Source organism: Anthonomus grandis, chromosome 5, assembly GCF_022605725.1.
Source record: "Anthonomus grandis grandis chromosome 5, icAntGran1.3, whole genome shotgun sequence".
NCBI lineage: Eukaryota > Metazoa > Arthropoda > Insecta > Coleoptera > Curculionidae > Anthonomus > Anthonomus grandis.
This window is the reverse complement of record NC_065550.1, coordinates 8,313,845-8,340,053: the sequence shown is the minus strand read 5'-3', so window position 1 is coordinate 8,340,053 and position 26,209 is coordinate 8,313,845. Positions and strand designations below refer to the sequence as shown.

General features: G+C 31.7%; 1 protein-coding gene across 5 annotated transcripts in view; it reads left to right on the top strand.

The window, feature by feature from the left end:
* LOC126736790 (F-box/LRR-repeat protein 20) overlaps positions 1-26,209 on the top strand; it is an 87,129-nt gene that overhangs the window by 21,942 nt on the left and 38,978 nt on the right. For all 5 annotated transcript variants that reach the window (XR_007660772.1, XR_007660773.1, XM_050441328.1 and 2 more), the window contains exons 6-9: positions 8,522-8,708; positions 8,822-8,940; positions 9,000-9,191; positions 20,447-20,548. Coding sequence is in view for 3 of the 5 variants with exons in the window: in XM_050441328.1 (XP_050297285.1) it covers positions 8,522-8,708; positions 8,822-8,940; positions 9,000-9,191; positions 20,447-20,548 (600 nt within the window). In the remaining 2 variants the exon portion in view is untranslated. The remainder of the gene's footprint in view (positions 1-8,521; positions 8,709-8,821; positions 8,941-8,999; positions 9,192-20,446; positions 20,549-26,209) is intronic.

The window sequence follows — 26,209 nt, the reverse complement described above, 5'->3', positions numbered from 1 at the left end:
TCTAATAGCACGAAAAGTTTGCCTAGTCGCTACTTGCAACTCTTCCCGTGTTTCGATAGTTCTTCCTTTAAAAACTAAATCCTTCAATCTCCCTCATAAAAAAAAAATCTAACGGCGTTAGGTCGTAAGACCTAGCAGGCCACAATATAGTACCAATCCAATGATCCCGAAATTCCTGATTTAAAAAATCAGTCGTAATTCGTGCGTTGTGCGAAGGATAACCGTCTTGCTGATAATACGTGTTTCCAACTCTCGCTAATGGTAAATTTTCCAAAAATGGTGCAACATATGTTTGTAAACTATTTACATAATCTTGGGCAGTCAAAGTTTCATTAAAAAAATGAGGACCTAAAAATCTACCTCGAAAAGTTGCAACCCAAATATTGAAGCCCAGCCGTCCCTGCCTGTTCGCGCGTACTACAACATGTGGGTTTTCTGTAGTCCAGTAATAGGAATTATACCTATTATATATTCCTGAAGTGTCTATTCGGCTTTCATCTGTCCAAATAATGTTATTATGGAAGTTCTCGTCCAATCTGCACTTATTGACATACCAATCACAAAATGCAATTCTTCTCCGAAAGTCGCCATCCTGAAGGTGATGAACTTTCCTAACCCTGTAGGGTTTAAATTTGTGCTTTTTAAGCGTTTTTAAAACTCTGGTTTTCTCAACACCTATTTTCTCTGCTACTGCTCAATGAGACTTGTTAGGATGATCTAAAACCTCACCTATTATATTAAGTTCCTGAATTTCAGCTTCAACATCAACAGCATAAGTTTTGGGCCTTGGCTTTTTAAAACTTCCGTGCTTCACAAGATTTAATTTTAACACTGGAAATATTCTTTTATCTGGTTGACGACGTTCAGGAAAGGTATTTAAATATAATTCACTGGCTGCCTCGGAATTTTCATTAGACAGAAAATAGCACTTTAACATGTCAACTTTTTCGTAATTTTTATATTTTTTTTTTAATTCTCTAAATATTTGAGCACTATATAGCTCTAAATACAGCAAATTCAAATATGTTACTGATAGGAGAAATAAACAATTTTCTATCTGGCTGTCACATATGACATGTGCTGTTTTTTACCAAAGCCTACTTCTATAAAAATTAAAAGACTTGGAAAATGGAAAAATGACAATGTAATATCGGAAATATCGGAAACAGCTTAAATGAGATATATGGTGTTATATATTTTTGAAAAGAGGATTTCAAGGGCTTTAAGAATTTATAAAAAAATAATATATGTTCCATAAGAAAAAAAAAATGTTGGAATATCAACTTTATGAAACACCCTGTATAAAAATATATAACATACAAATATTTATCATTAAAAAGTACTTTGAGAAAGTGTCTTCAGAAGTCAATTATCTTTAATAGCAAAAAAGTTATGGCTAATTACCGAAATCGACCAAATTCAAGAAACGCTCTCTAGCGGCCAAACAGTTTGACATAGTAAAATTTTGATAACTTAAATTTTTTTTTTACAAAATTTGAGCTCATGACATATAAGTCAATTTTTTTCTATCTGTTCGGAAAATACGAGTTTTCTGTTAAAACAGTCGCATTCGACGACCCTGTACATGTTTTAGATTTTAGCAAGGCTTTTGACACCCTAAGCCATAAAATTTTTTAAGTATTATCTGAATATCTATCTGATTATCTAGGAATAAAAGTCGAGCAGTTTCCTACAATGCCAATTTACCTAGTTTTTAATCTGTTATCACCGGTGTTCCGTAGGGATCCAGTGGGCGTAAAAATTTAATAATTAATTTTTGAATTAAAAAAAAATCGTTTTTTTTTAATTCAAAAATTTTTGGGTGCGAGCGCTTTTGTTTTGTAAATCAAGAACCTCTAAAAACTAGCGCTAAAAGTTTTAAACAATGGTATTGTTTCAAAATCTTTGACACGCTGCCATACTGCGAAAACTCAAGTTAGCAATTTCAAACTTGGCAGTTGTAACTGGAATAAAAAGACCATTAAAATAAGCTCAATTATCAAATCATTTGACCGCCACTCCTATTTAAGATTTTGAGGGTGGTTGCAACCCCCGCCAAGGGGTTGATGTTAAGAGGTTGAAAGTATTAAAAAAAATTGCCCCCTAAAATCAAAAATCGACGGGTCTGAGCATTTTTAAAATTTTTTTTTAAAAAAAGGTCCCTAAACTTTGCTGAACTGTTTTCCATGGTCCACCCTGTATATACAAGCTCACTAAGGCTTTCCTATCTTGTAAGCACCAAATGCGCCAAAGAAACTCAAATATTTTTTTTCCTTATTTACAATGGACTTGCGTCGTATTTCGACGGCCATCCAATCTTGTTGTTTATTATGGACCTGCAGTTTAACGTGGGTTCCGAACCACGTGTGTTTTGTTTATAAGACAAACACAAACAACCATGCTCATGCCAGGATTCGAACCTGAGACCACACAATCGCATCGTGAACAGTTTGCCTACGGTGCTACTTGGTAAGCTCTAGTATATTTCTTGACTTGAACAAATATATTTGCCTTTCTATATATTAGACAATTATACAGATATATTCTACAATCAGGCTGTAACAGCAATTAATTTTGCCTTAAATGTATTTTCTAACAAAGCAAAAATTCACAACCTCATAGTTAGCCTTAAAAAAAAACGTTGTATGAGTAAGAATAAATAACGTACGATTACACTATAAGGTTGTTTTATATTACTTAAATCTTGGCCGTATTTATACATCACATTCGATTTCAACCTGATATTCATAATACAGGGTGTCCAACAGTCTACCATGAAAATCTTAAAAAATAAATTTTTTAGCCAAAAACGGTCGAATACGTCAAATTTAGTATTAAGAGGGACATTTGGTAGAAATTGCGTTTCTCTGACGTCATCCCCTCGCTCCCCAGAGCCCTCATGTCAATTTTTTTAAATGGGAATAGGGGTCGAGTGATTTTAATTCGACATTGAATTAAACGTAATTTCATTCGTAAGACCTAGTATTTCTAACTTGTTTTCTAACTTGAGGATAGCAGTGTAAATGAGATTATTGTAAATTCTTTCAAAGAGGAAGGAAATATAACTAAACGCCTAAGTTTTTGAAACCATTTTTAATAGTCAAATGGGAAAAAAAGTATATAGACTAAAATCACGGCGATTCAAATATACGAAATTGTATCTGAAATAATATACTTAAGTTGAGGTTATTTAATTGTTCAAAAAAGTAAAGCCAACTTGCTTAAATTTGGCAAAATTATTAATATCGCTATAATATTGTTATTTTTAGACTCAGGCCTTTAGTGTAAAAAAACTTTTTTATTAAGAAAATTATTGTTTTTTTAATTTATGTAAAAGTATACAGGCGATTCTGTTTAACATTTATTACATTTTCTCTAAACCCGAAGTCTAATTTCTTTTCTGTCTTCACCATTTTAATCAGCAGAAAAAATCCTACTATACTCTATTTCAGAAGTGTGTAGAGCAATAAAACCTCATTAGGTATGCAAAAGTGGTACCTGGTGATCCACCAATATTTTATGCCACTACCTTAGTTGGGTATTAGTTTCAATGTAAAATTCTTTCTTTTCAGATGACAGTATTCCGTTGATAAGTAGAAAACTTTTATGGACAACGTTAAAAAATATGGATTTTGCCTGGGAAAAGCATAACCGCAAAGCACTTTTACTGGAGAGCGACGAAATTGTTTGTTGGAGACGACAATACTTGAGAAGTATCAAGCAGTACCGCAGGGAGCAAAAGAAAGTTTTTTATCTTGATGAGACGTGGATTAACGAAGGTTATATAGTCCAAAAAATGTGGCAAGACAAAAATATAACCAGTGCTCGCCAAGCTTTCATAGAAGGCCTGTCTACGGGTATTAAAGTACCTTCGGGAAAAGGAAAAAGACTTATAATCACACATATTGGAAGCGAAGAGGGATTTTTAAAAGAAGGTCTGCTAACCTTTGAGTCGACTCGCACAGGAGATTACCATTAAGACATGAACTCAGACGTTTTCGAGGACTATTTTGGTGAAATGATAAAATTTCTTCCGGCTAATTCGGTGGTGGTTATGGATAACGCAAGCTATCATTCACGGCGAATAGAGAAGACGCCAACTTCAAGTTGGAGAAAGCAAGAAATTATCGATTGGCTGACTGCAAAAGGTATTGCGTTTGAAGCAAATTTGATAAAAAAAGAACTGCTGGCAATAGCAAACTTACACAAAACTCGTTTCATGAAATACGCCGTGGAAGATATAGCCGAAAAATATAATATAACTGTACTGCGCTTACCGCCATATCATTGCGAACTAAATCCTATAGAACTGATATGGGCGCAGGTAAAAGGATTTGTAGCAAGACAAAACACGACTTTTAAAATGAAAGATGTTAAGCTACTGTTTGATCAAGCCATTACGGAAGCGACACCAGAGAATTGGCGAAAAGCAGTCCAGCATGTAATTAAGCAAGAGGACAAAATGTGGGATCTTGACAACCTCATCGATCAGACAGTCGATCCTTTAATTATAATGTCAAGAGGTGATGACAGTTCGTCAGATGGCGAAGAAGACTACAATCTATTATAATTTAAAATTGTTATACACTGTTCAAAAAGTGCCAGATCCAAAAGTGACATTTTCAACTGTTTTACTCTACATATTATGTTCAATAAATTTGTGAAAAAAATATATTATTCCATTTAAACAAAAGTAACTTTCTAAAATAAAATAGCATTTATACTCTATTTCAGAAGTGTGTAGAGCAATAAAACCTCATTAGGTATGCATAAGTGGCATCTCTTCTTTCTAAGTTTAAGTTTTAAAGTTTTATAAGTTTTCTACTTATCAACGGAATACTGTCATCTCGGCCAAGCTCCATTAAAATTTTGTCTAGGGTGGGTATTTCCTTTTTAAAATAAAAAGAGTGAACTTTTCTTCGAATTATACATTTAGCATTTTCATCAAGGACTTTTGTAGGTCGTCCTGGCTTTTGCTTGGGAGATTCCACTTGACCTGCTACTTTTCTTTCCCGCAACAATTTGAAAATGGTGGACTTTCCAATTCCACTCATTCGAGAACATTTTTCAACAATTTCTTGCACAGTAAAACTAGGGTAATCGTGTTTTATGCAATCATGTACATTTAAAATAATAACTTTTTCACTCAGCGATAGTGGAGAATTTTTAGTACATCTTTTCGTTGGACTGAATACCTCCATTTTTTAAATATTGAGATAATAATATTGTGATTACACTACAGCGTAGCAGTGACTACTAACGTTTAAAATATGATTTAAAAGTATTTATAGTCTGTATATATTACCTGACCCCATTTTTGCATGTTACAAAGCGTTAAAAGATAGGTACCTATACAAAAGGATTAAAAGTATTTATTTAGTATTTAATCTCTTTCAAAATAAAGACATTTAATCCGTGAAAATTAAATTCATAAATATTATAAGTACCTGCGCCTATGAACTACCACGAAATGTAGCCAAACAGAACGGAATTCCCCAGTTTATTGCTCTATACACTTCTGAAATAGAGTATAATTTAATAATTTATACCAATAGTGCCTACTTAAGTACTCGTGCTACTGTGGAAGCACCTTGCATTTTATCATTTAACTAATATGGTTTTAAAAAAAAAAGTGGTACATAGAAGGCCCTAATTAAACTGTGTGATCAAATTATTAATGGTTTCAACAACAAAAAGAAGTGTATGGTTATTTTTCTTGACTTAGTTAAGGCCTTTGACATTGTCACACCGTTTGTAGCTAGAGCGGCCTAAGAAAATGGGAATAAAAGGTCTTCCTTAAAAACTGTTTAAATCTTATTTGGAAGATCGCTAATAAATGAAACTTTGAGTCAGAAAGAAATCACTATGTAACTGGATACAAAAAGTTCAGTCTGTAAACTGATTCTTTCTTGGCATAAAATTATTATTTATTTATATTTACTTTTATGGTAAACTTACATAGGTATTGGGTTAAATTAGGGTCATATTTACAACTTTCTTCTTCTTATTATCGCTATTAATATTATTATTATTTATATATTATTGCTTTTAAATGTTAGTCAGCGGAACAAAATGCGTCAACTTTTCTAATTTAAGCCGACTTCATGGTGTACATACCATTTAAATTCAGTACATTGTTACAGTTTTTTTTTTATGAGCATAACACTTTAACTCAATTTATTTAAATTTGAAATATTTTAATATAATTTAATAAAGCTTCTTTCATTTATCAAAGTCTCAGATTAGTGGTTATAAAAGTAGAGAGCAAACAGGGTTTGGGCTTATTAGAAAGGGTAATCTCCATAGAAAAATCAACCATAATTGTATAGGTTTCAATAATTATAAAATTTTGATCCGTTTAGAAAATAACCATGTTTATTGTAAATGTATTTAAATGGCAAATATATGTATAAATATATCAAAACAGAATATAAACATTAATGAATAGGATATTTTGTTTTATAACAGTAACTACTTATTAAGAATACAATTCATATTAAAGCATAATCTTGACTAGGTTGATATTGTTGGTACCTTTTTCTTGCATTGTGAGGTTGTACAGGTGTCTGATTTCTTTCGGTTGCTTTGGTCAATGTCGTTCTGAAAATTAGAATGAGACTTTATTATGTGTCATGTCTGCAATAGTCAGTTGAGCAAAATTTGTTGCTCTTTCATTTAACATAATTTTATGGTAGGAAAGTTAGTGAATCTTCATTTCAATAAAATTGTAAACAAAGTAACTGTCAAACCCAAATATTGATTTTCTTCTCAAGACCTCTTTAAGTTTTATTGTGGCTGGTACATACTTACAGTACTACTTATTTCATGCAGTAATTGTCTATATTTTCAGTAAGATTCCAAGGTTGACAGATGACTTAAACATGGTAAAATCTGGAGGGGAACTATTTCGACAGATTTGGGTTAATGGGTCATTTTTCAGCTGAGAGTTGAAGACTTCAGCCGGTTTCGCTTTGAGCGGATTTACAAAGGAAATACCTTATCTAGGTCTGATTTTTTTTGTGAGTTAAATTAAAGTTTTGCCGAGGGCAGTTTTAAAGAAACAGACTAAAGAGTTTTTAAGGCTTCCTGTGTTATTTTGTCATAAAAATTCCAAAGAAAGGCCACATTCCAACCTAGGTAAGTTGCACATGGCACATGGTCAGTTTATTCTTATTATTTTTCTTATAACCCATTAAATATTTGCATTTATTTTATTTTAATTTAAAGTTTATAAAGACTCCAACTTTTTATCCAAATAATATCCAACTTTTTAAAGCGAAATTTTAATAAAAAATTATTTTGCTCACCTTAGAAATTCCTCAGTTCGGTCTCTCACATGTAGTTTTGTTTTTAGGCCTTTTCTCTCTTTTTCTCTTTCTTCTTCTTTTCCGAATTGCCCCCTTTTAACTACCACTTGGGCTTCCTCATATATTAGTTCAATTCATCACTGATATTGTGAAGGATTTGATGGAATTTAATGATCTGAGCCCCATCGATTACACTTGAGCTTCTTCTGGATATCCTGAAATCCATCATAGGGTGTAGTACTGGCTGGATCACTTTGTCCAACCACCACAGAAGACACTGTCCTTCCTGAGACACACCAGGTAGGCCCCATGACCGTCTAGTCATCAACCAGGGTGAGAACAAGGATCACAGGTATCAGAGAATAATATAACCATTTAGAAGTGCAAAACAAAGGTCACACACATTATTTTTGCCATGTTAATACTCATTGAATAACTTATTTCATACATATTTACTAGTTTTACTTTAAGTTGTGAGGCACCTTGCTGCCATAATCTTTGTTGGGAACTAAGTGTATACCTATTATATGCGAGGTATATTATAAATTGTACCATATTTATTTATCCATAAACCGCCGATCACTTTATTTAACTTTTTTTATCACTTTATTTAACTTTTACAAATTGCTTAATTCTAGTGAACTTGTAGATTTCATATGATTAATATCAGTTTCTATATTTAGCCTTTGACACACACACATTTAAACTTTGATAATTAGAGGTTAGGTTATTTGTCTGTATTTGTCTGTAATATACTAAATCTGAATTTACGGATTACCTTTTAATACTTACTTTTGCTGACCTAAATTAATGGTGGTTTAAATTATCTAGAAATATTTCCTGCTTTCGGTTCAGGGCCATATTAAGGCAAAATTTTGAGGGTATCTTTGCACGAGGGTAGCAAAGCAGGTGGCGCTTATAGATATATATTCAGTAAAGTTCACCCACACCACTCTCGTGAGCTAGCTGGAGGCAATTTTAAACCCCGGATACCCCGATTTTGCCATAAGCCACCCTTAATTTGATTAAATAATTTAATAAAAAACAACAATATTCATTCTATTTTTTTTTTCTGTAATAACGTAAACTGATTCTTTCCGTAAACTTATCCTATTTTTTTGTATTAATTTAAATTTTCCTGTATTTTATATTTTAATTGTCATGTTCGTCTTTTCCTAATAAATGTTTTTAATGATTTTATTTATTTGGTATAGATTTCCGATGCAACATGTAACGCCCTCTCGAAACACTGCTCGAAGCTGCAAAAATTAAATCTGGACGGTTGCGCTCTTATCACCGACTTTGCACTGAAAGCTCTGAGTGACGGCTGTCCAAACTTGACTCATATCAACATTGGTTGGTGTAACATAGCTGAGAATGGAGTTGAAGCCTTGGCAAGAGGTCAGATCAGATGACGATTAAATTTTGTAATATTTAGAATAGCAAATTATGATTTGTGATAAACATGCCATTAGATCTTTATAGATAACATAAACATCTATTACTTTTTTTAGGATGTCCAAAGTTAAAAAGCTTTCTAAGCAAGAACTGCAGGATGATTAGTTCGAAGGCAATCATATGCTTGGCTAAATACTGTACGCAGTTAGAAGTTGTAAATTTAAGTAAATGTGTTGTAAGTATTACTTAAGGTTTTGTTTGAATAGTTTTATTCAAAAAACAAATCATATTAAGAATATTAGAGATGACGCGATTCAGGCCCTAGCAGAGAACTGTCCAAAATTACACTATCTCTGTCTTTCTTACTGTTCCATCTTAACGGATGCTTCACTAATAGCGCTGGCCCAACACTGCATCTTGTTATCGACGCTTGAGGTGGCCAGCTGCTCGCTTTTTACTGATGCAGGATTTCAAGCGTTAGCGAGGGTAAGCCATTTTTTAGCATTGGTATTATATTATGTTGCTTATGGGGTCTTGTTGGTCGGTTGTATTTCGGGGCATGGGGCTGGGGTTCTGCGGCATATAATCAAAATCGCAATTTATTAATTTTTGATGGTCCATAAGACCGGTGGGAGTTACCAGAGAACATTTGAGAGGCCTCTATCTGTTACTCGTCTTAATATAAAATCTCTGAATACTGGGTTTGATGCATTCATATATTATATGAATTACTATAAATTTGACATAATTGGGCTTACAGAAACATCGTTTCTGTAAGCGACTTTATGTGTTTTGACATGAAAATTACGAATTTTGTGGTGAATTTAGCATTTTTTATATAGAGCATTAGTTACACCCTGTTACTTCGGTAAATTACAACATATTTTTTTTGCCTAATGAGTTATGGCTAAAAGGACTAGAAAATCTAAAAGGTAGGTCAAATTTGAATAAAAAAGGTACTCCTGTTTATTTCATGTAACTATCAGTTTTTAAGTTATTTGCATTTTAAACATTCAGCTAAAAAACATCTAAGCCACCGTTATAACATTTTTTATTATTTTTATATTTTATATACTAATTTGATTTGTTCTAATTCTAGAATTACATCAAGTTTTGGTATATTTAATTCTCTATATAGAGTGTTTGTACTAGTTAGTCTATCATAATTGAATAAAATTTTAAAAACTTTATTTTATAAAATTTGAGGTGCATTAAAATTTAGTTTACCGCATGTATCCCAAATTGGTATTAAATATCTAAAATGCGAGAGAAAAAAAGCTTTATAAATGTTAAGTTTTGTTTTGTTACTTATAAAAGATGTACATTTGTATATAATTGGAATCATTGCTAAAATTTTTTTGATAGATGTTCAATGTGTTGTCCCCAATTCAAGTTAATGTCTATTATTAAGCCTAAATATTTAATGCTGTCTACTTTTTCTAATGACGTATTAATATTGATGTTAAAATAATTTTGAGAAGTAACATTTTTTTGCGTAAATAACATATATTTTGTTTTAGTTGCATTGATTTTTAACCTATTATAGTAAAGCCATTGTATGTATATATTTAAATCATTATTGACTAAATTGCACAAATCAGTTTCATTTGTAACTGTGTATAATAAGACAGTATCGTCGGCAAAAGTACCGTGCCTGTAGATTTGCAAGTTTAAGACAAAGTACATACAAGAAATACAATAAGGAACCTAAAACAGAGCCTTGAGGAGCTCCATACCGTAGCCGATCGAGAGTTCTAGCCGTGACACTGGTTTCGAGGCGTCAAAATTGAAGCCGAGATTTGGTGGCGCACGCCGTACAGTGGAACGAAGTGGAGATACCGCGGGACCTAATATTTTACATTTTACAAGATAATATATTTTTTTTATTATTATGTATTTTTAGGTATATGACAAATGTTTTAAATATTTATTATTATTTATTTTATTGGAAAAATATACATATAAAACGGTGTTTCAAATTCGTCTACCCTCAAAATACGAAAATGGATAATTTACCCCAAGGTTGCACATTATTTACTTATAAAAGAATATGCCATATAAAATATATATATATATATATAAGTATATATATATATATATATATATATATTATGTGGTTTTGAAAATTATTGAAAAAAAAACAAATTTTCAAAAACTTATTCTTGACACTTTTGTGGGTTGGGTTGGGTTCTTGCGTTTTCGTATTAATCTTGGTTGCTATGGGAAAGTTTTTTTATTGCTGTATTACTTTTTCGTAAAAATGTTAATGCCGAAAATAAAATTAGGTAGGTACCTACGCCAAATTTTAGTTGCTTTTTTAAAAAATCGAAAATTTGAATGATTCCGAAGATAATCAAAAAAAATTAAAAATCCATTTAAATTTTTTCTGAGCTTAAACAGTAGCACAGTAATGAGAAATTCGCGCAGCTCTATCTCCCACAAGATACATACATACATATTAATATTATTTTTAATTGTTTTAGAGTTTTTACTTTAAATGGTTGGATAAGGTTAAAAACGAGGAATAAATTAATTATTATTCAATAAATGCTATAAATTGGTTTTATTTTATCTAATACATAATGGTATATAAAACCATAACCAAAATATTCTTAATAGTTATGGTAAAATAAAATATATAAAAAAAGAAAAACAAAACATACATATGGTATATGAAACTAAGCGCATTGGTTACGCTGTTAATATTTTAAGTTTTTTACAGCCTCGTTTTAATAATCCTTATTTTAAGTTTTCTACAGCCATTTAGTTTTTATTATTTAACCTATAGTCAATATTTTAATTATTCTTACTCTTATAGCACATAATTACAAAAATATGTATTAACAACAATCAAAACATTTCTATACTACTTGAACACCATATTTAAAACAATATCTAAACAATAATAAAAACAAGACATATATATTCTATACAAAAATAAATAATGTATTTAATTCCATACTGTCATACCGTTACTTACTTTTCAGTTTTTTTACAGCCCTTTGTTTTTTATTTACCTGACTAGATTGAAAAGTTGAATTTTTACTTTTACAGTAATTATTTAAAAGAATGTTTGCCATATGAACAATACATTGTTTGAATATTTGATTCCTATCATCTCCGCAAGAAAAAGAAGAAATTGGAAAAATGATTTTATATTTTAACATTTTTATGGACAAGCTTTGTAAAATACCCCTTTGAGACTTGAATTTTAAGAAAAGCGATTCGCATGTATCACTAATTAAAATTTTAAATAGTAAAAATATATTGGAAATTATTTCTACAATTATGTCTTTTGGCCACTTTAAACCTCCCCGATCCAATTTATCAATGTAGGAAAAATCTGAACTTTCTGGATAATCAATATCTAATTGATTTTGAAAGCAAATAAATAAGGTGCAATCTTCACATTTTATTTTTGTATTAATACTTCTAGCAATATATCCTGCTATATAAATTAAAACCCGTTTTTCATTTTCATTTATAGTTTCGTCATTTGTCAACAATAAAGCATCAAGAAGAAAATCGTCAAGTTCTGTTAATTCTTTAATATTAAAATTATCTTGAGTATTAAGATCAAAGTTTTTCAAAGAAAAATCGCCATTGAGTGAAGATTTTAATTTTAAAACGCTTATTAATTTTAATTTTCTCTCGGATTCCAAAACTTGAACTACTGAAATATGGTAATTAGCCCCCGACATTAATCTGTACTGTCCAAATCTACCCTCTAAATCATCGGTTTGAAACTTTCCCAGTAAGACATATTCAAATTTTAAATCGTTTATCAGGTATTTACACATGTCTGACAAAGCCTTACAAGTATGTGTTAATGAAAAGTGTGTTTGATTTGAAAGTTTTCTATTTCTTGTACTCTCTGGTTCACCCTGAATAGTTAATTCGTTCCATAGTTCTAACCATTTAATAAAATTTCTTAAAAATATAATATTTTTGTCAAATTCTGGATCTCTTATACAATCATAATGCGAGTCTCGAAAACGTATACCTTTAAATTGAGATTTACAATTTAAGATTTTCCACCATTTTGAAATTAAATCTAAAAATTTAATGGTTCCACTCACTGTAGTTGGATTGTCTTTATTATATTCTTGTAATGCAGCAATATTTTTATTATCAAAAAGCCTGACGTATAAGTTAACATTTTGTCTTTCTATTGACGAAGGATATAACACTTTTCTTGAGAGCGACGGTGCTAATTTAACAACCCGATTTTCTTCATAAGAAAATTTTTTTTTTTAACTATTTACACATGCCGTTATTTTAGTTATATTGGCAACTTCTGGAAATGTTTGTAAACTTTGCATATCATTGGGAATATCGGGCAAAAAACAAGTTTGTAGATTATCCTTTTGATTTTATCAATTTTTTCTGATGGATTTCAAAATGTGAACCGTGTCAAAAAAAATAAATACTTTTTGAGAGACATTTGTATAGGGATTTAAAAAATAGGTTTGTATTGTACCACCGCAAAGTAAACTGAACATGTTTTTATTAACCGCATTATTGTCCGAAATAATGGCAATTACATGGTAGTCCATATCTGTCAGAAGTTTTAAAATTTTCTTAGTTAATTCATGTAGAATGTCGCATTTAAGAGTTGAAATAGGAAATAAGCCAACCATATCTTTATGGTGATGAAAATAAAGATGATATCATAAATGCTTGAATTGTCGTTGCTGGTATCATTTTTTTATCATCACCTAAATTTGAATTATTATTCGAGGCAAAACCCTCTATTTTCCCACTTTTATATGATATGTCAGACCGAATATAAATTTCGTCTAACATTAAAACGACATATTTTTCTCTGTCGGTTAGGTTCTTTTTTTTCTCTGACAAATATTTAAGATGACATTCATCTACACCTACATCTATTGGACCCTAATTTTAATAATAGTCTTTTTAAATGGCGGGGACTGGGAAGTATTAATGTATTACTATCCCTTAGTAAAAAATATGCCCCTGGAAAGGTTAAAAAAATAGTGCTGGCCCAAATTAATGTTTCCGGAGAATACACCACTTTACTACTTTTCATTAAGGTTATTTGCTCCCTAACAAACTTCAATTTTCTTATAATATTATGCTCTTCAGAATTTTGTTTTATTAAAATATCTTGTAATATTTTTTCAATGTAAGTAAAATTATCCTCAAAATCATTCTCTGGTAAAACCTGAATAGAATATTTTTGGACAAAATTTAAAAGATTTAATAAAATAGACCACCTATTACATATTTTCGATTTCCCTAAAATGCTATTTAATTCACTATTGGCTACCTCCCTATCTTTATAAAAAAAAGTAGTTTTAAAATTTTTATTTATTACTACCCCCTTAAGAATAACTGGCAAACTGGTTAAATCACTTTCAGTAACATAAAAATATTGATATGATCAGTAGATATTTTAAAATTAAAATAATTGCTAAAATTTTTTTGAACTATATGCAAAATACTACCTGTTAGTTCTTCAAATGTATTTATACAATCTTTTTGCTCCTTATTTTCTTGATTTATCATTTGTGGCTCAAGTTCTAACTCCTGTAAGACCCGTGATTTTTTTTTGTAGGGGTATGGGTTGTGAATGGCTGATTCTCAAATATTGTAGGGCAGGCATCTTCTGACAGCTTTACTCTTTTTCGAGAAACCTTTAAAATTGTTCCATCCTTCCTAGCCACTATATCCTCACGAATAATGACACGTTTAGAAAAATGTTTTATGCAGATCCTTGATGATTCTTTTATCACTACGTCGTCTCTTTCAATGCCTCTAACCATCTTTTCCTTTGATCCGGGTCATTGGGAAAACGAAAAATGGTAACTCTCTCGGTATCTTTATAATTGCTTTTGCACCCAGGAATGCAGCAAGAGGTAGGCATTATTCTAAATAAAATTAAGATTGTAAAATGTAAGTTAAAAATAAAATTGTTAACTTACCCACCTAATTTAAATACCGAATTTTTATTCTTTTTAAAACTCAAAGCGAGTATCAAAATAGTTTGGTAGTTTAAAATTTTAAATGCGTAAGCTTACTATAAACTACAATAATAACTGCAGTAAAATATTATTTCGAATCAACGCAAAATATGTCCCCAGCGCGGAATTTTTGCCATCGCGATGCGGTGGTCGCCCCGCATGATTTCGGCTTCTGTTGTGAGGTATCGATGGAAGCGGGGATAAGTGTCCAGGCTAGAACTATCGATCGGCTACGTCCATACTCATTAGTTAAACTAAACAAACATATTGGGTTCTATTGTACAAATATGATTTTATTAGATTGTATGCCACTCCTCTAAATCCTAATTTATATTATTTTTCTTATATCCACCACAACAAAAGCCTTATTAAGGTCAACAAACACAGCAAAAATTATCTTTTTATCATCCAGGGCTTTTAAAACGTAATCCACTAGATCTACTGTAGCACTTAGGGTACTACTATACTCTACAAAGCCATATTAAAATTTATCTGTTTCAGTAAATTCGTTAATGTAACACATCATTCTTTTTTTTTAACTTTTTCGACAATTTTTTAAATACACTTATGACAGAAATTGGCCTATAATTATTCATATTATCTTTACAACCAGACTTAAAGATTGGGCACACTTTGCTTATTTTTAATGCTGTAGGGAATTATCTCTTATGTTCAACATATTTAGTAGTTCTTCAGTTATCCATTCATTATTTTTACGTATTTTTAGTTCCTTTATTTCATGGCATTCTTCTTTGCATGTTGTGATTCCATTAATAAGTTGTTCAAAAGTCTAAATATTGTTATGGCTTACATAAATGTCAAAAGTATTAGAACATTTTTTTGTGATCTATGGATTTTACTTTATGTGTTATTTTGGGTTTGAATGTTTTACCTATGCGTATTAAATTAAATGTAAATTCGTGCTCGGTTAAGGGTGTACTTTCTATATTAACGGGGTTCTCAGCATTAGAAATAATATGTTTACTGGACTTATCAATTAAAATATGGTCTATAATTGTTTTTAAATTATTTGTGATACGTGTGGCATTGGTTTCAGATATGTTATTTACAATTTTAAAATAACTTAACTCTAACATATTATTATACAGTTTTACTATGCTACAATCATCTAACAAATTTATGTTCATATCCCCGATTATTAAATGTTTTTTTTGGATGTTTGTTTATTATTACTTCTAAATTGTTGATAAAATCAGTACTTTTATATGCTGGAGGTCTATAAATTCCGCTCACCTTAACACCAATTTCGCCCACAGATACACATACCCAGTTACACACATCCTCCATAGCCGATATTTCAACCTATTGAACTTTATATCTTCGTTGATATATACAGAAACTCCTCTCCTACTGTCTACAAGAATGAACTGCTTGGGAGTTATTTAATTTGTAAAAGTTACTTTCTTCGTATACCGACTTTGTATGTTCATGTAGGCAACAGAGACTTTATTTGGTGGGACTGTTAGTTTTTTAGTTGGTCCTTATTCTTTACTAAAAATGTCTTGCTGTTTTCGTCTTTTCTGAGTAGAATATTGCCATTATTAATCCATAAAATTTATATCCTTTATCGGCTTTATATTGCCTTGCAGCCTTAAAAATTTCCAAGTTGGTCTTTGTTCAAGTCATGATTCATATAATTTTTTTTACGATCTCCAAGCCCCAAGTCGGTTGATGTTAGGGTAAATCTTTTCTTTTATTTAAGTAATCGAGATTTTTGTTGATCATCTGAAAAAATTACCTTTATAGGTCGACATTCAGAGGCATCAGTCTCTGTGGTACTCTTACCGACTCTATAAGCTGTAAATTGATTCCCTAGAGGATGCAGATCTAGCTTTTCTACAATTTTATTAATTACCTCCTTTAAATTTTTATTTCGACTTTGTGGAACGTCTTGTATGATCAAATTATTATTTAAGGTATTTTGCTCCTGGGTATTAAGTTGATCCTTGATCTTATTAATCTCCTTTTCGAGTCTTGAGTTTATTTCTATTTGTTCATTAAATTTGTTCAGAAGTGCATCATATTTCCTATTCATATCATTCAATTTGTTCATCAGGTCTGCCAGTTTATTTATCACGTCAGCATTACAAACAGTTGAACTTACTGGAATTTTGCAGCTTTCACAAATCCATGGCTGAGAAAATTTTCTTATTTGTTGATAGGCCCCTGCTGTCATTTTAATGCAAACTCTGTACACTAAACATTTTTCACACAGTAAACCATCCCGATTTTCGGCCACAGTTTTATTGCATAAATTACACACATTAATTTCCGACATCCTGCTCTTTTTCGGTCAGTGTGGCAACACCGCCGACGTACTTAATTAAATTAAATATCGCACTGGGAAGCCGGGTACTGGTCACTACCAAAATGCGGTTAATTGGAATGTAACAGAAATAATTACAAGTACTGTTTATAAAATAAATTCGGCTGAGCAAATTTGCGAAGTTGTTGCATTTTATTTGCTAGTAATTTATATGAATTTTGACATGCTGAAACTATGATTAATATTCTGAGGATTGTTCTTCATATTGCCTAATACACCGACTATTAAAACCACTATACTCTAGATCTAAATATTTCACACGCCTTTTTCATTTTATCAGATCCGTCTGAGAAAAAAAAACTATCAAATTTACAATTCACTCAAATTTAGAGTATGAACTTACTCTGTTTCTTTAGAAAACAATATCAAGTTTTTAATCTTTCTGAGCTTGTTGCGTAGTGAAAAATGCGATAATTTGGCAGTTCTCCACGGCAAAATTTCTGTGCAAACAATCGATAGTGATGCCTAAATTTATAATAAATTGCCCGAAGAGCATCTTTCTGTTAATAGATGTAACAAAATCCACACGTACGCATCCACATTATTAGAATATTTCATTAGGAAATACTATAATGTATAATATTAACATGCCACATTAATATGCGATCTTCCTTAATTTCAGATTTAGGCTTTGCAGATATCAATTTTTTATTTATTTACTACTTTAGTTTTATATTTATATCGCTTGTCAGTACTGCGGTTCTCTTCATGCGCTGATAATTTTTTCGGTTTTCTGACCTTGTTGAACAAATTGTCTGGTTAATTGCTCATGACTTGGATTTAAGAAATAAACACCTTATAAATTCTCCCAGATCAGGCAGTTTTTTTGATAGGAGTTTTAAGTAGATATTGTATTTATTTTTCGTATAATAAATTATAACCTCGGTTAAAATGTCTTCCTTTTGCCTTGTTATTTAAATTCAATATAAGTAGAAAGAAGTCGTCCATTTTTTCAAAGAGACCTAACAATAACCTGTGTTTCGCTCATATTAAGAGCATCAGACCTGAAAATTAAAAACAAAGAAACTAAATACAATAACAACCTTAAAGTTAGATAAAATTGGTACCCTAAAAATCGACTACAAACAGTACATGCTTTACGGTCACATTATACACACATACTAAATAAAATAAATTCTTAGGAATGTAATACGCCACAAGTTTGTAAAAAACCAAAACAACTAAATTAAAACTGATAAAATACAAAAATTGAAATTATTGTTCTATGCGAGATTCGAACCTACTGCTAGTCTTGAAAAACACGTCAGTTAAGCAATGTTAACTACTGCGCTACCAGGTCCTTGGAGATATTTCTAGTAGAAGTGGAGTATGTCAGGCAATATTGTTAAAAATGAGTCCGGGTTCAAAATTAAAAACGTCGTTAACACAGTCTAGGATTGGGCTTTTCTTGGCTTTGGTGATTTCTAATTTTTCAAGAGGGTCCAGTTTTCTGCTTTTTTGGCATTCATGCACGACTGATACATTATCAGGAACAGTAAAATTGTGGCCCGAGGACCATAAATATGTAGCAAAGGCCGACTTGGTCTCAATAGTACCTAAACTTATTCACCAGGCTCAAATGTTCTTGTATTCTAGTGGAAATTCTCCTGCCTAACTGACCTATATAAATAGCGGGACAATCGGCACATTGTAAGCTATAAACCCCAGATTTAGATAGAGGGTTTTCGATTGAGAATTCCATAGACTTTGCGAACTACTTAAAGAATATCAACATCCCCAGTAATGCCCTTTTGTTCTCCGTAGACGTTAAAAATCTTTTCCCAGGTAGAAGGTATACTTAGGAAAAGATTTTTAATGCCAGAGTGCACAGTCCTGGTAGAAGACCTGCTTAATCTAACTAGCCTTCCAAAATTGATCATTAAAAACTTTATTTCTCTCTTATCGTTAGTCTTAGATCAAAACTTTTTTAAATTCAACGAAAAGTTTTATAGACAAACTACGGGTCTCGCCATGGGCTCTTGTCTCTCCCCCTTCCTGAGCGAAGTGTTTATTGGAAAATTAGAAAAGAAAATAATGGCTAGTAAAATTTCTCAATTTATCATTGCCTATAAGAGGTACGTTGACGATGTTTGTCTCGTTTGGGGAGGTAACGATAATGATTTGCCCGAATTTTTAACGTTTATTAACTTCCTACACAAAAACTTTTACGCTGGAAAGGGAGGTAAATCAATATCTGCCATTTTTTGACTTACTTTTGCAAAGAAAGGACAGTACCATTTCCTTTGAAGTCTATAGAAAACCTACCGCAACGGACAACATAATTCAATTTGACTCTCTTTCTCCTGGACAACATAAATTTGCTGCATTTAATTCTTTGCTATACAGATTATTTAAAATACCTCTGTCTAACGCAGCACTTCAAAAAGAATTTAACATCATAAAATCTATTGCTTTTAATAATAAATTCCCTATTTCAAGCTTAAATAACATTTACTTTAAATATTATAATAAGTTCAAACTCTCTTATCATATTGTCCAGGAAAAGAAGGAACGTAACAAAAACTTTAAATGTTTGCACTTTGGAGATATCTCACATCAGCTGGCTAAGTTCTTTAAGCCCCTTGACATATCTATTGGTTTTAAAACTTCAAATTCGTTAAAAAGAAATTTGGTAAGACCAGTAGATTAACAAGACCCTCTATCTAAATCTAGGGGTTTATAGCTTATAATGTGCCTATTGTCCCGCTATTTATGTAGATCAGTCATGCAGGACAATTTCCACAAGAATACAAGAACATTTGATTCTGGTGAATAAGTTTAGAGACACTGATACTATTGAATATTTATGGTCCTCGGGCCAAGATTTTACTGTTCCTGATAATGTATCAGTCGTGCATGAATGCCAAAAAAGCAGAAAACCCGTCTTGAAAAATTAGAAATCACCAAAGCCACGAAAAGCCTAATCCTAGACTGTGTTAACGACATTTTTAATTTTCTAGTCGATTTTTAAGGTACCAATTTTATCTAACTTTAAGGTTACTGTATTTAGTTTCTTTGTTTTCAATTTTTAGGTCTGATGATACTCTTATGCTAATATGAGCGAAACACGTGTAACCTATTGTTAGAATTAATAAATACTTTTGAGACCTAGACTTTGTGTAGTTCCCTTTAGATTATGCAATATAAGTAATCATTTTACTGGCATTCCTTAGTCACTGATATTTTTTTTTGTTTCTCTTAATCAAAACTTTTAGTTTAGACAAATATGTTAAATATAGATATTTATGATATTACTATAGAGTATGTTTAACAGCGATTTTTATAAAGTTAAATAATGGTTCAACTTCGCCGTTTTTGATTAACTTTTATAGTAAATTATAACACTAACAATAAAATAATAAAAAAATCATCACGCATTAAAATTCTATAAATTAATACCGTTTCAGAGTTGCCGATATTTGGAAAAAATGGATTTAGATGAATGTGTGCAGATCACTGATGCAACCTTAATCCACTTGTCAATGGGCTGTCCTAGATTAGAATATCTGGTAAGTGTTAAAAAGTACATTACTTCCCTTTCTTAATATATTTAGAAAATGAGATTAAATGAGACAATGAGAAGCACTGATCATTTTTGAACAACGAAAATTATATTAACATATAAAATATTATTAACATTTTTACAATAATTTAATAAATATAAAATCATTAATTTTTTAACTTAGTAAGTTAATAAAATATAGCTTTATTATCATATATTTTATTAGAATCAGCAGGGTTCAGAATGCCAAGACTGGTGTTGTCAGAATTAAGAGTATTACTCTCTTCACTTTCCGATCAAGAATTTTGCACCTCTGAGGTCAAAATAAACACAGTATCCTTTTGAAACAATAGAGTTGACAATCTCGTCAAAAGTCTCTACAGGTGTTATGACTTTTACAGTATCTTACAAAGGGTGAGCATCCAAGCTAGTAGGATCCACTGTGACTGAGTCTTCTAAAAATACAACATCTTTGGCTATCTTTAAATTATGGTTACTTCAAATTAAATCAAATCAAAATGGTTTATTTGTCAAAATCAAAAAAATTGTTTGTTATTTGTTACAGTTTTATAGGTCAATAAAAATTACAAGGAAAAAAAAATTATATCCAAAACTCGATATCCAACACTATTTTCACAGTAAGCCACGATGTATTCCTTGCTCTTAGCATCCAATTTCCTTCGTTTCACGTCTGGTATGTGAACATAAGCCCGACACCCAAATATCCTTAGATGGCTTATATTAACCTTTTTGCCAGTCCATTTTTCTTCTGGCGTAAATCTAGGTATTTTTTTTGTTGCAGAACGATTTAATAAATATAGCGCTGTGTTGGCTGCTTCCGCACACATTTCCTTTGGACTATTAGAATCAATCAGCATAGAACGAACTCTTTGAAGTATGGAACGATTGTATCGTTCCGCTACTCCATTCTGTTGAGGACTGTACGGCACTGTCAATTCATGCTTAATCCCACAATCACGCAAGAATTTTTCTAATTTTTTGTTGCAATATTCACCGCCATTATCCGTTCTTTAATTCTTCGTTCTACTTGATTTGCCAGCATACAGCAAAACTCCTTGAATTTTTAAGGAACCGCATTTTTTGTCCTTAAAATAACAAAATATTTTTCTGCTGTTATCATCTATTAAGGTAAATATATATTTTTTACCACCAAAAGATTCAACTTCCATAGGTCCCATAAGATCTGAGTGAATAAGGTCCAATTTATATGACACAACCTCTTTGTCTTTTTTATAGGGAAACCGTTTTCTTGCTTGTTGACCTTTAAGACAACTTTTCTGAGTAAGAAATACCTGTTGCCAACCCATTTTGTAGCCAGTTTCATGCTATAATGGTTAAGATGTCCTAATCTTCCGTGCCACAGCATCTGTGTATTTGAGATACTTGCGGCGTTGACATAATCTGGAATTACATCCAGTTTATATATGCCATCAACATTTGTCGCCGTAGCCACCGGTTCTTCACTTTCCTGATCAACAATTTTGCACCCCTGAGTTCAAAATAAACACAGTATCCTTTTGAAACAATAGAGTTGACAGATAAAAAATTAACAGAAGGATCTGGAACATACTTTACTTCTACATTCCATTTCCCTGCCATCTACCCCTAGTTTCACAACACTATTGCCGGTTCCATTGACACAAAGTTTAGAGTCATTTGCAACTATAATTTCCTGTCCTCAGTGCAAATCAGTAATGTCTTTCAGCAAACTACGATTTCCTGTCATGTGAGAGGACGCACCACTGTCAACATACCAAGCCGATGCTTTCATATTAACACCCAGAGCAGCAGCAAATAAAACACTTTTTCCTCCCCGATTATCCCTATTTTTGCTAGGATTTGAGGATTTATCATGGACTGAATCCTTTTTATTTCGAGCAGGATATTGATTTTTATAATGGCCCTTTTGTTTGCAGCTCCAGCACCACGGAGGTTTTTTTGTATTTCCTGGCAGCTAAAGCATTAGCATTATCACCGCTTAATTTGCCATTTTTCCACTTTTTGTCTTGACAAAGTCCGACGTTATATCAACAGCCGAATTTTCAAGAGCCATAACCATCGGCTCATATTCTTCAGTGAGTCGCTGCAACATTATAACGCCTAGAAATTCATCATCTAGAGGTTTACTAATGGATATAAGGCTGAGAAAGGGCTATAACTTCATTGACATACTCTTTCATGGTACTAAAATTTTCCAATTTTATTGAGCACAAACTTCTTAGTAGTCTTAATCTTTTATGCAAGCCTTTATCTTCAAACGCTTTTTCAAGTGCACTCCATGCATCTTTAGCATTTTCAGCTTGCATTACATGCGGAAACGTTCACTTGTCAAGGGAAAGAATTATTTTGGACAAAGCTTTCTCCTCACGTCGCACTATTAACATCTACAGCCCATTGTCCGGTAATACAATTCCAAAGTCCGTTTAACTTTAATAACGCACTCATTTGAAACTTCCATACCGAATAATTTTCACGTCCTTTAAGTTTATCAATCGACGAACCGATTATCGCGCTTTCGTTATTCGCCATTATATTTTTTTTACGACGATGACACGACTAAACAAACTCAAAACTTAAAAAACTTAAAAAAAAAGTGTCATGCGCTTCTGGGCCCATAACTTTTTAGAATCAGCAGGATTTAGAATGCAATGACAAGACAAAAAATAGTTTAATAAAGTTATTTATTCAAGAAAATATTAAATTAGAAAATATAATAATGATTATACAATGAGCTCCTCCAGACTACTACATTATACAAAATATACTTTTAAAGGCGACACATATTTGCTTAATAAATCTGATAATGCTTAAAGATTGGTAGAAGGCCACTAACCAGAGGATAAAAATACAGAATCCTAAGCTCGGCAAAAAAATATTACAGTAACGAAATGAGAAAACGTTGAGCCCGATAAATATTATTTATATTATTTTGACCTTACATATTGAAATAACAACATATTTGAAGTTCATTGGCAAGAAGAAAAAACAAACCAACAACAATGACAGCAGCCAGAAGAAGAAATAAATTATCAGTACAATTATTTGATCCAAAGTTCAATCATCTCTTCAATACAGGGGGTCTGTGAAAAGTCTTTACAAAAGCCACATATGTGTCAGATGAAAATTAGGGATTTAAGTAACTTTACCTTAGTACAAATTTACTCAGTTTGGACGCTAGCCTGCGTTGAAATGAAATGAGTTTTAAAATCTTTCTTCTCGATTCATTCAAAAATTGCTTATACATTCTCTATTTCCGAAACTTGGTAAATTGGCATTGCTTTAGGGGACAAAGAAAAAAAAATATGTTACAGTTATTATACGGTCCATGAACGTGGAAACGCCAGGTTTTAAGAGTAATAATTGCTTGCTTTAGGTTTCTACGCCAACCAACTTATTTGCTTTAAAAGAAGTACTCGATTCCTCGAACGGTTTTCCAAAAATTTGAAGTACTTTTTACCAAATGTCTCTAAAAGATTTGTCTAAAAAAGCTCATTGCATATTAATTTGTTAGACTAAAATTAGTCTACAGGGTTTCCATCTATAACCTGACACATTTTAACTGCTTATAAGTCGAGAACGGAAAATGACAACAATGTGCGGTTTTCACAGAACTTCATCAATATTTTTAAAGTTTTTTTTGACAGTGTTACCAAGTTTCAAAATTTACCTGAAATAGGAGGAAAAAAATTGATGATTTCCAAAGGCCGATTTCTTAAAAATTTTAAATGTAACACCCTGTACTTTTTAATTTCACATGAAAGTCTGTTAAATCCCCTTTCCGAAAATTATAAATTGTCTTAAATTAATTTTTTGTAGAGCCAATTTTAGTAAATGACACCTTATTGAAAATTTTCCTACAATAAATATCATTCTCGGTATCAAGTGACAACAATAACAATTGTAGCTTGTCAAGGAGGCTGTGAGTTGCACAATTTGTTTTGTGGGCTTCAACTACTGTCAAATCTTTTTAACGTCATTCATTGGGAGTCCCAATAATTTGATTTCTATATGTATTTTTGCATTTTTTAAAGATTTTGAAAGGTTTAAATATGTTTACCACCTGGGAAAAGGTACGTTGCGTGTTATTATTTAGTGAATGCAAATCAGTTACGCAGACGACAAGAAGATTTAGGCTGATTTTTGAAAGGGCTCCACCTTCACGCAATTCTACACTTCATTGGGTACGCCAATTTTCCCAGCAGGGGAACAGTTAAAAGAAAAGTTAGAACAAACTTAAATGCTCAAGATAATCTGTTGGATGATATTTTGCTGGTAAAAGAAGTGTTGTCCTTAAACAATAACCAAATATCTATTAGGAAGATAAGCTCAAACGACAAATATGTCAAAAATTAAAGTACATAAAATTCTAAAAATAATTAAGTTTAAACCCTACAAAATTCAAACTTTCCAAAAAATAAAAAATCGCGCCCTTGAAAAAAGATATTTAATGTGCGAAACACTACTAGATCTTTTTAGAAATGAGCTGGATACCAATTTAATAATGTCTGATGAGGCAACATTTCACATCAGTGGTCGAGTAAATAAGCATAACTGCCGAATTTGGGGAGATGAAAATCCTCAAGTGTATAACGAATTTGAAAGAGATTCTCCTAAGCTGAACGTTTGGTGTGCAGTATCGAAATCTAAAATTTATGAGCCATTTTTTTTTCAAGAAGCAACAGTGAATGAAAACAATTACACCGATATGTTGGAAACATATTTTTTTATCCTCAACTTCAGCAGGATGGAATTTTAGACACGGTCTACTTCCAGCAAGACGGTGCACCACCACACTTCTCCAGGGTCCCAAAGGATTCCTTAGATATTACTTTTGGAAACAGATGGATAGGGCGAGCAGGTCCAATCGAGTGGGCACCTTATTCTCCCGATCTAACAATTCCAGATTTTTGTATATGGGGATATGTAAAAGACCGTTGCTACAATCCAACCCCAAGAAATTTGGATGAACTGCGCAACAACATAGTAAACGTTTTCAACCAAATTACACCGCGAATGCTACAAAACGCCTTCGGCAACTTATTTCTCCGTCTACATTTGTATTCCGAGCAAAATGGGGATCATATTCAGCAGTTAATTTATAAGTTATAAATTAAAATTAATTTCTTCAATTGTTTGTTGTTAAAATTGTTGTAAATAGTTGTAATTTAATACATAGAATAAATAATTTTTATAGACATGGCAATAGCGCAAATTATTTAATTACGATCATGCTAAAGCGATACATAGGCAATTACCAGAAAATGTTCATCAATCACCGAATATGTATTCTAGGATTATTTTCAAAAAGGTGTCATTTACTAAAATTGGATCTGTAAAAAAAAATAATGAATTTAAGACAATTTATACATTTTCGGAAAGGGGATTTAACAGGCTTTCATGTGAAATTAAAAAGTACGGTGTTACATTTAAAATTTTTGAGTAATCAGCCTTTGAAAATCATCAATTTTTTTCCTCCTATTTCAGGTAAATTTTGAAAATTGGCAACACTGTTAAAGAAAAACTTCAAAACTATTGATGAAGCTCTGTAAAAACCGCACATTGTTGTCATTTTTCGTTCTCGACTTATAAGCAGTTAAAATGTGTCAGGTTATAGATGGAAACCCTGTAGACTAATTTTAGTCTAACA